Below are 15,915 nucleotides of genomic sequence, written 5' to 3' on the forward strand. Positions count from 1 at the left end.
AAAAATAATATATGCTTTCCATTGAATTAACGGTTCAACTAGCTAATTAATTATTTTTCATTGAATTTTTTTTTTACATTCATTTAAGTTTTATAACGTAAAAAATAATAATATATGTTTCTATCTATTTACAAATTTTTTTTTGAATGATCCATTTTAAATTATAAAACTAAGAATAAAATTATAAACTATAAACTAACAAAAAAATGATAAATTTAACTAACAAATAATATTAAAAACGTAATTTGTTTTACAGTATTGTAACAATTGACTTTCCTTAAAAAAAATGTTGTAGCAATTGACAGTAACATAAGAAACCATTTTTTTGGAAAAAAAAAATAACGTAACAATGCTTATATACGTGCCTTAAAAAAAGTGTAACAATATATGTTTTATTAGAGAAAATATATATCAAAACAGCACCAGAAAAACAATTTATATAAAAAAATGTTAGTAAAAAAAATGTTAGTCAAAACAATGTATATAAACGTAACATGTTGGTGAAAAAACAATACACTCTCCGGTCACTAATATAAGGAAAAATTAACATTTTAGATTCATTCATTAAATATTGTATGTGGTCTATAATAAAGACCATATACATCATTAATTGAATGAATGTGAAATGTAAATTTTTGCTTATAATAGTGACCGGAGGGTGTATATATAAACGTAACATGTTAATAAAATTTTTTTTTTAAAAAAGAATGTTAGTCCAAACAAAATATATAACGGTAACATTAAACAAATTATAAAGGGGTAGAATTGGATTTTAGATAAATGAATAAGGATAAAATTGGAAGAAAAGATGATAAGCTATAAACTCAAACGCTACTTGGAATAGCTTCTGAAAAATAACTTATAAGCTCGTGAAATAAGCTATAAGCTCATGATGAAAAAGTGTTACCAAACAGAGCTTCTTTTGTCAATCGAGCTTACAAGCTATAAGCTATGAGCTATAAGCTCATTTAAGGGGCTTACCAAACAGACCCTTAGTGACCAAATTATTTTTATATATTTTTTTAAAAAAAACTTATTTAACCCTTAATTTAATTTAATTAAAACAACTGACTTGCGTTAGTGAAATTAGTGTACGCCAGTCTCACTTCGCCGCAACACGAAGGGTTTTAGCTTTTAATTGAAAAATCTTCAAATTTAACTCAAAAACCCTAAAAATCGAGAATGGATGAAAGCGGTGCTAAACCAGTGTGTGGCCAAGAAGCTCTCGATCTGCTGAATTGCGTTACAGATTCTCCGTCATATGATAAAGATAAATGCCTCGCCCTTTTGAATTCGTTGCGCGAGTGTGTACTCTCCAAGGTACTTCTTTTCCTCTCTGTTACTTCACTTTCATCTTTTCTGAAGAATCTATACGAGTTAGTTTTGAACCTTTTGGAGGTATGTTAATTAAATTTTGTAATTCATGCTCTGTTTGGTTGAAAAGAGTTAGGAATTTTTTTCCAATGTTCATATGTTAAGGTCCAGTTCAATTTTAGGTTTTTTTAAGCTTTTGTGTGGAATTGAGTGTTGGACGGCCAATAACCAACCCGGGAATAAAATAAGCTTAACAGAGACGATGATCTTGTGATGAATGTTTGGTAAGACTAAATTGGATAGAATTAGAAATGTCAATGTTTGAGAGAGAGAGAGAGAGAGAGAGAGAGAGAGAGAGAGAGAGAGAGAGAGAGAGTTTGGGTAGCACCCTACAGTAGAAAAAGATTGTGGAAAATAGATGCAAGTGGTTTGGGCATATAAAGAGAAGACATGTAGATTTGGTAGTAAAGAGAGTAGATCAGATGGAGGATAATCAAATCAATTGAGGCAGAGGAAAACCTAGAAAAACTATATGACAAACTGTTAAGAATTTGATCAATGTAGCCGATCCACTTAGTGGGATAAGACTTGGTTGTCGTTGTTGTTGTGAGCTTTTCATAAAGCTTGAAATTTTTCGGATGTTTAATAAGTCAAGACAACAATATTTTCTTGAGAACTGAAATGCTTAAAGAGTTTTCTCTTTGTGCTTTGTATATTTTCTTAACTCTGCATTTTATCCTTATGAAGTACCATTGTTGCATCTAACTCTAAGCTTAGTACTACTTTTTTTATTTTCCAAAATATAAACTACTCCCTCCGTTTCAAAATATAAGCAAACTTCACTTTGTAGGTTCATTCATTTAATGATGTATGTGGTCCATTACATCATTAAATGAATGAACCTACAAAGTGAAGTTTGCTTATATTTTGAAACGGAGGGAGTATCAAGTAAGAAGCATGAATTCATGACAATTCTCTTGCCCCCCACATACTGTTGTCACTTGGCTCATTGTAATTAATGTTTGTTTTTCCCTAGAGTATTTTCTCAGTGTTCATAAGGGATGTTAAATTGGCAAATTTGCATGATTGATATGTTTGAGAACACTTCTTTTAGATAATTGTGGAAAGAGCAGGGGATAATAAGTTTTGCATCCTTTTATTTTCTTCCATTGTCGTATCATTTTATGGTTTTTGAAGGTCCATTAAAGATTAACAAATAGAAAATTTTCATTAAAAATTAACAGCATTCAATTTATTAAGTAATTTCGAAAGATAAACTTACAAATGATTTTGATTTTTGAATCAATGCCCTTAAGAACACTAGTTTTCATTTCTCTATTAAATATCAATCATTTAGAGAATCTAAGAATGCAATGGTCAATTTGAGGTATTTTTAGCAATGGTAGTTTGAATAATACTGCATTGGCCTTAATTGACCTCACCCGGTATGATAGTTATATCTGGGCACAACAGCAACCGAATACGAAAGCAGTACAAACATGGCATCATGTGATTTGCATTTGATATGGTATATCAAACATAATATGAAAACACTTTAATCTAATCCATATTTGTTGTCATTGTTCTCAATGGATGCCATACAATTATGCACTTACGAGTTCGCTGTTAATGGCTTTGCCTTGCCTTTCACTTCCAACTCAATGGATTGATATATTTGAGTTTATGCATGAAGAATTACAGATATTTGAACAGAGTTGTGTATTTTTGTGCTTTCTTATGTTTTATTTGAGTTGGTTTTGTTTTCTGCATCAACAGAAAGTGAAGAAATTTTCCCTGGCTGGGCAGGAACAGCAGGAAACTAATCTGAGTAGCAAGAAGGCTTAATTATGTATTGGTATCAAAGTTTTCCCGTCCCTTTTAATTCATAGTTTCATGTAACATCTACTCCCATTAACCTCCATTTTTACCATTCTGATCTGTTTTGATGTGCAGAAACTGTATACTTTCACATATATGATATATCCACAAATAATTCTGATTCTAATAATATTTTGGTTTCAAGTCTGAAGTTGAATGGAAGGTGAAATCAAAGGCTACCTTTCATAATTGAATGTTATGATGTTGCTAGATGTTTGCTTTCTTTCCCACCTTATTGGTAGCATAGGATTAAAGAAAAAGATTTATAGTTTACATCGGTTTTCTTTACATACAAAACTTTTTTGCAAGTTGAAATTGAATTATGATTTGTTCCAATATAACAGGTGTTTCTAATTATTGTCAAATGCTTGACTTCTAATTATTGTAGTGCCACCTTTGACTCAATTGTTCTTGATTGTGTAAGCTATCAATGGCTCAACTAGAGTGTCAATGTCAATAATTTTTTTTTTTTTTTTTGGAGTGTCAATGTCAATCATGTTAGGCAACATTTGAACATTGTAGCTCATAACCTTGCTATGTTGTCAAAAAGTGTGGGATCTAAAACTTGGATGGGTCATGTCCCATATTAGCTATGTGCTACAGATTGTAATTCAGCTGTTTTTTTTCTTCTTAACGAAGCTATCTTTCCATTAAAGTAAAATCGTCTAAGTTGAATCATGAATAGAAATTTTGGCATTCTAATGGTTGTGTGGTCTTTAATGGATCACACTTAACTTCCATAATATTTGGGTTGTGAAAATTTGCATGTTGAAAGTGAAACTTTGACACTCCTCAAATGTTAAATGTAACGAAGAAGCATCGCAAAAGGACTGTGAGGAACACGGCGACAACAATTTCATTGGCCACTCACCCTTTTTTCAGTCCAACAATTGACTGAATTTTTGCCTCAATTGATCTGGAACGGCGCAATTGCTGTCATGATTTTTCGTGATTTTGACGAGTCAAATTTTTCGTTGCATATAGCACAGCTCATAATCTATGCATATAGCACAGCTCATAATCTATTGACAAATCCTGGTTGTTAATGAGATTGGCTATGCAGTCGAAATAACAAAAACAAGATGATGGTATAAAATTACCAAGAGAAAATAACATTGACAAGATTGCAATAATAATAATACCTAGGCCGGTCATCACTTACATAAATGATAAATGTAACATCGGTACTAAACTACAACGACCAATGTCAGGAATCATATTCTTTTCTTGACTAGGAAAACAAACATAAACACCTCTCAATCTATCATTATTACATATACCCCTCTCCTCCGCGTTCTACAAACACGTTAATTATTAATCATAAGTCATAAATAAAAAAACACAACACCATCTTTCACAAATCAACATTCAATTCAGAAGGTGGATGAAATATCAGCCGAATGAATGATGTACGTGAGTACCAGCGCCAACAACATCAACAAATAAGCTATTCCTTGATCAACCGATGACCCTGAACACATTACAAAAACAATATTAAAAACTGATGAAAATTTATCAAAATACAGTGGTATATAGTTATATTTTAAAAAAAGTATAAATACGATTTTAGTCCCTACAATCATGCATTTTTTCATTTTTATAAGTAAGTTTTTTTTTGTTTGTTTGTTTAGATTTAGTCCCTCAGCAAATTCAAAAATAGTTTTTTTAGAGAAAGAAATTCAAATTAGAAAATGGTTCAAATTCAAATTCAAGTTAATTTTAGGTTTCACCAAAGCAAAACCTAATATTAACTTGAGGGGTGGCAATTTGATCATATTTAGAATCAGATTTAAACATTAAAAAAATGATAATAATTCATCAGAAATAAAAACAATGCAAGTACTAAATAAATAAGATTGCAGCTGATTTTTTCAGGAATAAAAGGAAAGAACGTGAAATCGAAACAACGTAAAATGTAGATACACAAAATCCAGATCTAGAAAAATAGATCTGGTATTATAATAGATAGATCAGATCTAAGAAGAAAAAGAGAGAGAAAGTTACCGTCGCTGGTAGGAGAAGGTGCAGGGGCAAGAGTTTGAGCTTGAACAGCGGCAGGGAACGAAATGGCGAAAATGAGAGTGGCGATGATAGCCATAATTCCGAATCCGAATGAATGTTTAGATGAAGCCATATCAATCAATAATATTAAGAAGGAATTGTTAATATTTCTCTTTGTTTGTCTCTGCTGCGTCTCTCTCTCTTTCTGTGTGAAATGAAGAAAAGACGCGCAGAGATAGAGAGAAATGGTTCAAGAGGAGCGACGGAGAGTGATGAGTGGGGGGTTTAAAAGGCGGTTATTGGAGGTGTGTGTGGGAGAGAGAAAAGAGGAGAGAGGCAACCGGTTATACCGGTAATGGGAGGAAAATGCCATATTTGAAAGAGGTGTGATGTGGTGGGGTTCACTATCCAGCCTTGTGTTTCGGTAACCCATGTGATTGATTACATTACCCTTTCGATTTTCTTATTATTTCAAAATTGGATTCCCCTTTCTCTATCCAATCTGACACCCACCTTTTGGCGCCACATGCATTTGCCCCTGACTGCCCTCCCCCCTCCTCCCGCCTTCTTTTATTTGTTTTTAACTTAAAAATAAAAATGCAAAGTCTCGAGTTCGAACTTAAATGCAAGTTCTGGTTTAAAAATATCAACATTGTTAATTAAACTAAGTTATGCCCACAAGACAAGGGATGTTTTATAACATTTTTTTCTTAACACTCTTTCTAATGTATGCTTTTTTATTATATGAAACGCATGTTAATCTTACACTTTAGATAGAAATGAATCTTAGATTAATGATCCTTTTCAAAAAGATCTCACATTAATGATAAAATTTACATGAGTTTCATCAAATAAATGAGTGGTTGTTAAAGTAAATGTTTGAAAGATTATGTTCTTAACATTTCCATACAGACAAATAAGAAATGAAAAATAATTTTAATATTAATCTGATTCATGAAAAAATATATATGTTTTTGTTGGTAGTTTGCAATGACTTTATATGTATTAAGATTAATAAATTTGTGTGATTAAATTTAAATCCTAGTTAATAGACGTGGCTAATTGACACACAAATTGAGCTTGGGAGTGTTAGAATTAATTTTTCAATTTCTAAAGGCACTTTTGAAAAGGAGTAAGTGTCTTTTAAGTATAACTACGTGTTAGTGACATACTAGTTGGTCCCAAAGAGTCAAAATGTGAAAGTATATTAGGTCACACGGGAGAACCAAATGCTTGATTCCACAATGTTTTAAATAAATATAATCACGCTTATAAGAGAGACAGGTAATTTTTTCTATCAAAAAAAAAAAGATAGAGTGATTTCATTAGAAAGATGTAGGATACGATTTTATTACAAAAGGAGAAGTTCTTGTCAAAGTTATTTTTCCCAGTGAAAAAGAATGTAATTTATATTAGGCCAAATACCTCCCTGAGTCCTTTAAGTTTTACGTTTGTTTCAGATAGGTCCTTTAAGTTTCTAAGATTTCAGATATGTTCTTTAAGTTTCGAGTTTGTTTTGGATAGGTCCTTTCTGTCAACCTCCGTTAAGTCAAAGTTGTTCTGTCCGTTAAGCCAAAGTTGATATGTCCGTTAAGTGGGTGAGGTGGTTTCTCTGACACTTGGCATCAATTTTTTCCACAACCAGATCAACTTTGGCTTAACGGACAGATCAACTTTGGCTTAACGGAGGTTGATAGAAAGGACCTATCTGAAACAAACTCGAAACTTAAAGGACCTATCTGAAACCTTAGAAACTTAAAGAATCTATCTGAAACAAACATGAAACTTAAAGGACCCGGGGAGGTATTTGGTCTTTATATTATATTAAATAGTTCATTGTAAATATTTGTTTTTTAATAGATGGGATGACAATAAGTGGCGGAGGGAGAGAAAAAACTTCGGGTGGGTCTCTTTTCTTTTTTATAGTACAAATGTTAATTTGAGAAATTTTTAGTTAACACAATAATATAGATCGAAGTTTGAACCCCCGCAAATTATAAGGTTTGTAAACCTTCGCCAACCAGTCAAGTATAAACATGACAAAAATCATGTATGCTAATTTTGAAATCGTCGAAAACTAAAACCATTGAAAAATTGTTTAAAACCTCACAAAATGGATCTATGATTAATTTTTTTAATTTTCTGGATGCGCCACTACATCCCTTTACGGGAATTTGGATGTGCCAAAAACTAAAACCGTTGCAAAATTGGTTAAAATCTTACAAAATAGACATATAATTGTTAATTTTTTAATTTTTTTTCTTCAGATGGGCCATATGAAGGGCTCTGCCATTGATGACAACAACAATTATGAACTTACACAAAAGTAGAGCAGTCGGACTCGAACCTCACTCACATCATCCATTGTAACAATCTTAGCATATTTTCCGGTTGAGTTATAACTTTGGTTGTTTATTGTGAATACTATATATGTACCAACTTCTATTGTTAAATACAAATAATTATACATAAAAAAATATGGCTAAAATATGGTATTGGTCCCTGCAAAATAGGTCAGTTTTGGTTTTAGTCCCTGCAAATTTTTTTATAGTTTTTGGTCCCTGCAAAAATAGGCCAGTTTTGGTTTTAGTCCCTGCAATTTTTTTTATAGTTTTTGGTCCCTGCAAAAAATTTTGTTTTTGGAAATAGTCCCTACCCCAGTTATGTGATGATTTGTCACTTTTATAAATTAAAAAATAATTATTGTATCTGTTTTATTATTATTTTTTAATTAAAAAATAATTATTGTTATATAAATTATAAAAAATAATATTCTTTTTATTAAGTAAACACATATGCCACATATTCACAAAAGTGACAAATCATCACATAATTGGGGTCAGGGACTATTTCAAAAAACAAAAATTTTTGCAGGGACCAAAAACTAAAAAAAAAAATTTGCAGGGACTAAAACCAAAACTGGCCTATTTTTGCAGGGACCAAAAACTATAAAAAATTTTTGCAGGGACTAAAACCAAAACTAACCTATTTTTGCAGGGACCAAAAACTATAAAAAAAAATTGCAGGGACTAAAACCAAAACTGACCCATTTTGCACGGACCAATACCATATTTTAGCCAAAAAATATTGACAATTATAAAATTTGTGTGTCACATTTGAGATTCATTATGCATTTGAGTCATGACCATCAAAATTGTAGTATATCCTTATCCTTGTGCATTATCATTGCAAATGGATGCCATTTGTAGGGCAACAAAAAGAAACATATATACATGGTCAAGCTGTAATGATACTTCAATTATATAGTCATCCGGGAATATTACAGTTGAAACTTTTAAGATGCTTTCTTTTTAAGGCATCATCACCTGAGGTGTGAGCATATACAGTTTGCTTGGTTACCAGGGTAGAGGAGTTAAAGAAGTAGAATAATAAGGAGGTCGAAAGATTGATCTCCACTCTCAACATAATACCAACAATATTAATATTAGTTTCCATTTTAAGGATATTAAAAAGAAAATTATTACCAAAAAAGGAAATATTTTGAACTCTTTATGGATCGATTACACAACTTTCAATGCATAATGAAAACAACCAAAAAAGGAAACATTTTGGACTTTTCTACCATAATGAAAACTTGAATTTACTTCCCCACATGTTGAATTCAACCTTAGAATCATAAAGATGTAGATTTAGATTGAGAACATGTTACTCCACCCAAGCAGAGCTCAAGACGTCAAAAGAATTAAGATATTGGCCAGAACTGTTCGGCTCAACAAAGAACAAAGACATCATAAAAGACAAAACTTCTCTCAAACCATATCTGAAGTAAGCCTTCAAGATTATATAGGTATCTTGCTATACAAAAATAAATAAATGTAATAAAATAAGCATAAAAATAAAAACTCAGGACTGCCCTGTCCCTCATCTAGATCATAATATTCTTTTAAAACTTTTCAGTATTAAAGATTATAATGCTGCAAGACTTAGATATGACATATCACAAAATTTGTGCATACATAAATGGCATAATAGGAGATGTATACCCTCATTTCAGAACATATTGGGAATAGATGTTAAATTACAATACATGTTTAGTTAAACTAACCTAAATAGCTGAATCACTAATTTAACCCTTTTGTATTTGTCAATTTAAAGCTAATCTAAGCACACGTTTATTTCCACAGTGATGATGTTACTCCCAATATGCGCTGATGTTGCAGCTCCACGAGGTAGCTTCATAACTACCGCACGTCCAACTTGCCTCCACTGTGAAAACAAGCATAGGCTAAGAAATGCTATAATGGAAAGGAGTATATTCCTCATTTGTTTATGAACCACATGCAAGATATACATTGGTCGCTAATAAACCGCCAAGTTTTGTTCAAGCAAGAGGTGGAAGATGTGAGCAACAAAAACAGGTCAAATTTCTGATATGCAACCTTAGGAGTTTTAAACTAAAGTAGTTAATGAGATCATTTAGAACAGAGGAAATCTAGATACCATAAATATGTGATTAAACTAAAGTAATATCATTACTTAACCTATTGCCGCAATCTTCATAATCTTAGAAGGTACTAGTGTTAGTTAAATTGTTTAAATGTGTTTGTAACATAAACAATATGTGACTATCCCTAAAAAAAAAAATCAATATGTGATTAGCATTTTTTTTACAAATATGTGATTAACATTGTTTCCATAAAAAAGTGTTTGTTCCAAAGTATATGTCATTTTACACTATGAAAGAAATATTAATGTTTATTTTTCTATTATGCCTTTATTATTTATTACTCTAGCTTTTTTCAACACTTTTAATTTGGGCTCGTTTGGTTTGGCTTATTTTTTAGCTTATGAAAATTAACTTATGCAAATAAATAAAATTTTATGTTAATTTATAAGTTTTTAATCTTCATACCTTGATTTTCTATAAACTACATTGACAAACTTATAAATAATATCAAAGAACTCATTTATTTGCATAAGCTCAAAATAAGCCTTATCCAAACAGACTCTTTATCTTCCTTAATTATATCATTAATGAATGATATTTTTGTAAAGTGACACATTTTTTCTCTTTGCTATACAATATTAATTATTAATTATATTTCTTAATTTATTTAAAATTGATAAATGACATACAACTTGGGATGGACGGAAATGTATATAGGAAATCAAGTTTCCATATAAAAATATGAGAGAAAAGTAAAAATAAGAAATTTGAGATGATTTGTAATTTCACTTCACCAAAAAATTGATTTGTATTCGCAGTGTTTCAAATCTCGTTTCTCATTCGCGTGATGATATTGAAGGGCTTTCAAGCGTAACAATTCTAATCTTTAAGGGCATTTGTTCCATTCAAAAAAAAAGAATACATGTTGCTCTCAAAAGAGAATGGGACAGGCACGACAACAATAATATACTCATTTTTTGAATAACAATAATATACTCATTATTATTGTTTCAGATTCATTTTTATTATGTTTTGTTTATTATTCTTTCACTTTACTTTTCAGGTTCTTTTTTTCTTAATCAAATCGATTCGGTACATATATGAAGCTCCATTTTCAGGTAGTTATTGTATTCCATTCACACATTTGCAGAAATCACAAATGCTACGTGATCTATTATTATTTGTTGATTTGCATAACTTTTTTTGGAGGATGAAACCGATTGTTATTAAAATTGGAATGATCAATGTAACAAAATTTTGTACAACATAAAATTCTGAAAAAACGTGCCTAATTGTCTAATTCAGATTAAGATTACCATTCATAAATTCATAGCATCATAACAACTAGTACCATTTAATTGGAATTTATTGTTTGTGCATATATCCTCTAAATTCGATTGTGATGTTATTGAAATTGAAATTTTATGTTGCCTTTTCTATGTTTCTCTTCTTGCTCTGATTTATCAATGTTTTTTTTTTTTTTCACCCTTTATTTACAAGTTGTTCTATTGCTGATCAAGTTGAGTTCGTTAGATTCATGTCCTTAATCAAAATTGGTCTAGCCTTTCTAGTTTCTGTGTACATCACCAAATTATAGTTCTCTCAATTGTTGATGAATATATCCCATAAATCATAGACTCAAATTGAATATTTATCAAAGTGGTTATTAATGATTTTCATTTTAAAATTAGAAAGTGATTCCAAAACAAAGAGGAAGAAACACATACAACCATATGTTTTATATATTAAGGGTGTTAGTAATTATGAACTGTAAGTTTAAGACTTATGTTTTCTTAATTGTTCCACTTTATGGACTTTGATTCTTGTCCCTAAATCTAAAATGTCTAATTTATAATATATGCAATAATTATTTTCTTTGAAGGAACAATAGTAATAAGCTGGAGCTGTCACCTTGGCCCTCTTTGTATATAATATTTGCTTTTTTGGCACTCAATAGTGAACTTTGAATGAAATGGCAAAGGTCCTTTTCTGTTTGAAAAAAAACAAATGATAAGGAATTTTTAAAGCCTTATCTTAATGTAAGGGATTTGTAACATGGGAATTTAAGGTCTTGTTTTTCAATTTGCAAATGTATGTGGGAAGTTGACATGTGCCTAAACCTAAGCCAGACACATTCACCGTTTTGTGGATAAACAAACAATTGCATGGTTGTTTGCAGTGCAATGGGTCAAGGCATGATCCAAACTTTGTCAACATCTCAATACATGTAGACCACCAATTGAATTATAAGAACCAAACTGGAATGACATGGTTTTTTAATTATTGAATTGCCAATTTATTGAGATTAAAATAAGACAAATGCAATACGGCTATAGTAATGTAAATTAGGCTAAAATGCAATTTGATTATTGGTAAAATTATGGGTTAAATTATGAAATTAGCTTTTTTAAAAATAAAAAATCAAACTTGCTTTTGAAAATCTTGAACTTATAGTTGAGATGTCGTTTCTTCCTTTTGACTAGTATGCAAAGAAATATACAATTGCCTTCTAAATGGTCGATTTATATTCATTTTTCAATTTCAGGGTTCCTAGTCATTTGTGGAGACAAGGGAGAGTTCCTTAATCGGGATTTCCTTCTATATGTAGCATTGCTTGTACTCCTATTGTAAAAGATGATAAATCACAACTCAATGGAATCAATCGAGATCATTGTCGAAATTGATCCTGAAAATGCTGAAGAACTCAAGAAGACTAAAACAGGTGTGGATTCTTTCTTATATGCATACATATATCACAGATGAATTTTGGAATACCCTATTGGCCTGTAAGATTACTAAGAGATCAGTCACCTTGCTTTAGAATAGGAATGAAGGATTGAAATGATTACTTAAAAGCTTGGATGCATACTAGTCAATGAAGTCGCTAGAGTGCTTATAGGAGTTCTTAAACTGTAATCAGTTTAATACGAGAAAGGAGAGACTTAACTATCACATGTAAGGATGGTTGCTTGTAGAATAAGCAACCAGTCCTTATGAATAAAAAATTAAAATGAAACATAGAATGCGAAAAAATGTGGTAACTTTTGGAATCCAATTGGAGTTTTTGCACTATTGAAGTGAAAAGGAGGTGAGTTTCTTAAATTTAATGCGTCATAATAAGGTGGACTACATCATCGGTGATGTTCTTGCTAATATTGTTGCAACTGAGAAATCTTAACACTTGTATTTGTAGTCTTTGCAATTGACAGCTTTTTCTAACTGAATTTTGAAATGTTTGGGATTTATTAATGTAAATGTATCATATTTTCCCATTTTATGCAGATATTGAAACCAAGATCACAAAAATCCAGAAGCTTATTAAGAACGAAAACCAAAGCAAAAAAGATGCGAGCCCTAGACGTTCTAGAAAAGATACAGAACTTATGGGATTAACGGAGGACTTATACAAGCAGTACCAGTCACTTAATGCACAATATGATAATCTCATTGGGAAAGTGGTTTCTAACCAAAGAAAGGATTTAATGTTTTCATCTGACTCAGACTCGGAGTACTTTTCCTCAAAGGAAGAACAAAAAGTAGCAGACACTGTTAAGCAGGAATCTGATACAGGTGATAATAGAGGTGTGACAGATCTTTACCAAAATATTGGCAATACAAATCAAGTTCTTAAGACTGAAGCATCTGTTGAGGCAACCGAAATTGAAATAAAATTAACTTCACTAATGGAAGAGATGAGGATCTTGAGCAACGATAAAACGAATCTAGAACTTCAAATTGAAAGCCAAGCAAATGAAGTTAAACAGCTAAGCATACAAAATACTGAGCTACAGAATCATGTCATGGAACTGGAGTCGTTGTTGAAAGAGAAACAAGGTGTGCTATCTGATTTGGAGATGAAACTCAACAACAGCGAGGAACAAGCAAAATCCAACATTGTAATATTGATGGCACAAGTCAATGAACTTGTACTTGAGACCGAATCTCTGAGGACCCAGAAAGATGAGATGGAAGAAAAAATAAAATGTGATAAAAACGAAGCGTCTATGCAAAGAGATGAATTGATGGAGAAGCTTAACGTTATGCAGCAAAAGTTAGATTCTATAGAGAATCATAACAGAGAATTAGAAGCTCAGTTGGAAAGAAAAGCAGAAGAAATATCCCAGTTCCTAATTCAGATGGAAAATTTAAAGGAGAATTTAGCCGAAATGAAATCAACCGAACATACTATGATGGAAGAGAAAGAGGATTTTCATGCAAGGTTAAAGGACATGGAATTCAAATTGGAAACACAAAGCAACCAGAAAAGTGAGTTGCAAGAGCATTTAGCTGAAATGAAATATACCGAACAGACTATGATGGAAGAGAAAGAAGGTTTTCTTGCGAGGTTAAAGGACATGGAACTCGAATTGGAAACTCAAATCAATCATAGAAATGAGTTGGAAGAGCAGTTAAGAGATACAAATTATGAGATTAAACAACTGATGAATGAAAACAAGTCCCTGCAGGATAGAAACCATGAACTGAAAGCAGCAATGATACAGAGAGGTGAAGAGATATCAAATTTTTTAAAGGAAAACGATAGCGATGAAAATGGAGCTTCAATGGAGATCATGGCTTTAAAAGCTGAAGTTAATGACATGAGGCTAGCGTTGGACAATTTGCAGGAACAGAAAACCAAGCTGGAACTCCAAAACGAGCGAAGCCAAAAGGAATATGCAGAAAGCCTAGCAAAGATAGAAACTTTGAACACAAAGTTGATAAGCCAGATAGCTGATCAAGAGAAAACTATAAAGGATCAGACATCAACCATTGACCGAATAAATGCGGAGCAAAGACAAACCATAATCACCTCGAATAAACTTATGTTGAATCAACGATCGACAGAAAGGAAAATGGAAGAATTGGCAGAAAAGTTGAGGAAGAAAATGGAAGACAATATCCGCTTGTTGCACCAGAGGATCCATGTGGCAGAACAGCTGAACAATGAAAACAAAAACAGTTGCAAATTAACAAAGATAAGGTATGAGGAAGAGAACAAGATTCTTGGAGAGAAAGTTTATATTTATGAAGAGGAACTAAGAAGGCTTAAAGAGGGTGCTGCTGATGTTCCTGCAGCTGCTAGTGAAGTAGCACACTCCACAATGGTTGATCTAAAGGGTTTTGAATTTGAGGCTGCTCTAAATGGATTAGATGTAGTGGCTGCAAAAGTCGAGGAACACAGAGAGTGTGTCATGAGCAATGTGTCTAAAATGCTTTGTGAGGTTCAGTTTGCAAAGGATTGGATAAAGAAAATGAACGTCGAAATGAAACAATTGAAGGACAATGTGGATTGTCTTACAACGCTATTGAGCGAAAAAGAAGAGCAGGAAGTGTTGTTAAGAGACAAAGTATGGAATTTAGAAGCCACAGTGAGCAAAGAAGGAGGAGAGAAACTGAACTTGACAAATGCAGTGAGCCTGCTTGAAAAGAAAGTCGGGAAATTGGAAAAGAATCTGAAAGAGAAGGATGAGGATTTGGATAGCCTTGGGGAGAAGAAGAGGGAAGCAATAAGACAGCTTTGTTTGGTTGTTGAGTTTCATCGCGACCGTTGTAACTATCTAATGAATTTGGTCACAAGTATGAGAGTTAATAAGAAGACATGAACTTTCTTTTTTCTGCTTATTATTGTACATGGAGATGGAGTCATTGGAAACCAATACTCCTAAGTTTTGTAAAATTGAAAAATGATTCATTCTATTATTGTTTTTCTTACTTTACCCCTCTCAGTTTTTGTTTTCAGCCAGTTTAAAAAATATGGTGGCACAATAGGCCTGATTACCAAAGTGATAGGTGGATCTATTCGCAGACAAAACAGTTAGAAATGTTTATATAAGAAATACAAACACCTGCAAGCAAGACTCATAAGCTACTCTTTATCCTTCTAGACATTAGTTAAATCCAAATTTGTAAAACAGTTTTAAATTTTGACCAAAATTCGAAATAATGGTTTATAGAATAGAATAGTAATACTTACAACTAAAGTGATGTTTGTATCCTGACTCTCATCCTCATCAATTGATATTTTCAAATATTTCTTTTATGTAACTCTTCGAAATTTACAACATATTAGTGACATTGTGAGAAAATAGAGTGCGGAAGATACACTCTGATATGCTTTAGAAATTTCCCTTATAATAGTTGAGAGAAGTTATTTCGTCAATCTAATACTTGTCTGATACGGTATTTTTATACGGTTGACAATTTAATAAACAATTTTTTTCTCTCTACTTTAATCAAACACATACTTTAGGTGTATTTTTAAACAGCGTATAAAAATGTCATATATTTTGGTTATTCAAATATCACTCAGAATA

General features: G+C 31.8%; 2 protein-coding genes and 1 long non-coding RNA gene across 3 annotated transcripts; 2 read left to right on the forward strand and 1 right to left on the reverse strand.

Annotated features, from left to right (window-relative positions):
* Nucleotides 1-1,081: 1,081 nt before the first annotated feature.
* Nucleotides 1,082-3,343, forward strand: LOC146934277 (uncharacterized). Its single transcript, XR_015007728.1, has 2 exons — nt 1,082-1,320; nt 3,091-3,343. It is a non-coding gene; the product is annotated as an uncharacterized LOC146934277 (long non-coding RNA).
* Nucleotides 3,344-4,302: 959 nt separating this feature from the next.
* LOC146934278 (arabinogalactan protein 41-like) lies at nt 4,303-5,526 on the reverse strand. Its single transcript, XM_085706153.1, has 2 exons — nt 5,197-5,526; nt 4,303-4,663 (listed from the first exon to the last, which is right to left on the reverse strand). The coding sequence occupies exons 1-2, from the start codon at nt 5,324-5,326 to the stop codon at nt 4,566-4,568; spliced, it is 228 nt and encodes a 75-aa protein (XP_085562279.1). The 5' UTR covers nt 5,327-5,526; the 3' UTR covers nt 4,303-4,565.
* A 4,865-nt stretch (nt 5,527-10,391) lies between these two features.
* LOC146934279 (uncharacterized) lies at nt 10,392-15,313 on the forward strand. The gene is made up of 3 exons (XM_085706152.1): nt 10,392-10,719; nt 12,147-12,323; nt 12,884-15,313. The coding sequence occupies exons 2-3, from the start codon at nt 12,236-12,238 to the stop codon at nt 15,202-15,204; spliced, it is 2,409 nt and encodes an 802-aa protein (XP_085562278.1). The 5' UTR covers nt 10,392-10,719; nt 12,147-12,235; the 3' UTR covers nt 15,205-15,313.
* Nucleotides 15,314-15,915: the final 602 nt, after the last annotated feature.

The sequence above is a fragment of the Medicago sativa genome, chromosome 4, assembly GCF_051527215.1.
Source record: "Medicago sativa cultivar Bolivia chromosome 4, Bolivia_mono, whole genome shotgun sequence".
Taxonomy (NCBI): Eukaryota; Viridiplantae; Streptophyta; class Magnoliopsida; order Fabales; family Fabaceae; genus Medicago; species Medicago sativa.

What these genes read in the sequence shown, in the direction of transcription:
- LOC146934278 (XM_085706153.1), bottom strand. Translation starts at nt 5,326, where the DNA reads ATGGCTTCATCTAAACATTCATTCGGATTCGGAATTATGGCTATCATC. An exon ending in ACCTTCTCCTACCAGCGACG is followed by an intron (nt 4,664 to 5,196) that starts GTAACTTTCTCT and finishes TAATGTGTTCAG; the next exon opens with GGTCATCGGTTGATCAAGGA.
- LOC146934279 (XM_085706152.1), top strand. Translation starts at nt 12,236, where the DNA reads ATGATAAATCACAACTCAATGGAATCAATCGAGATCATTGTCGAAATT. An exon ending in ACTCAAGAAGACTAAAACAG is followed by an intron (nt 12,324 to 12,883) that starts GTGTGGATTCTT and finishes CATTTTATGCAG; the next exon opens with ATATTGAAACCAAGATCACA.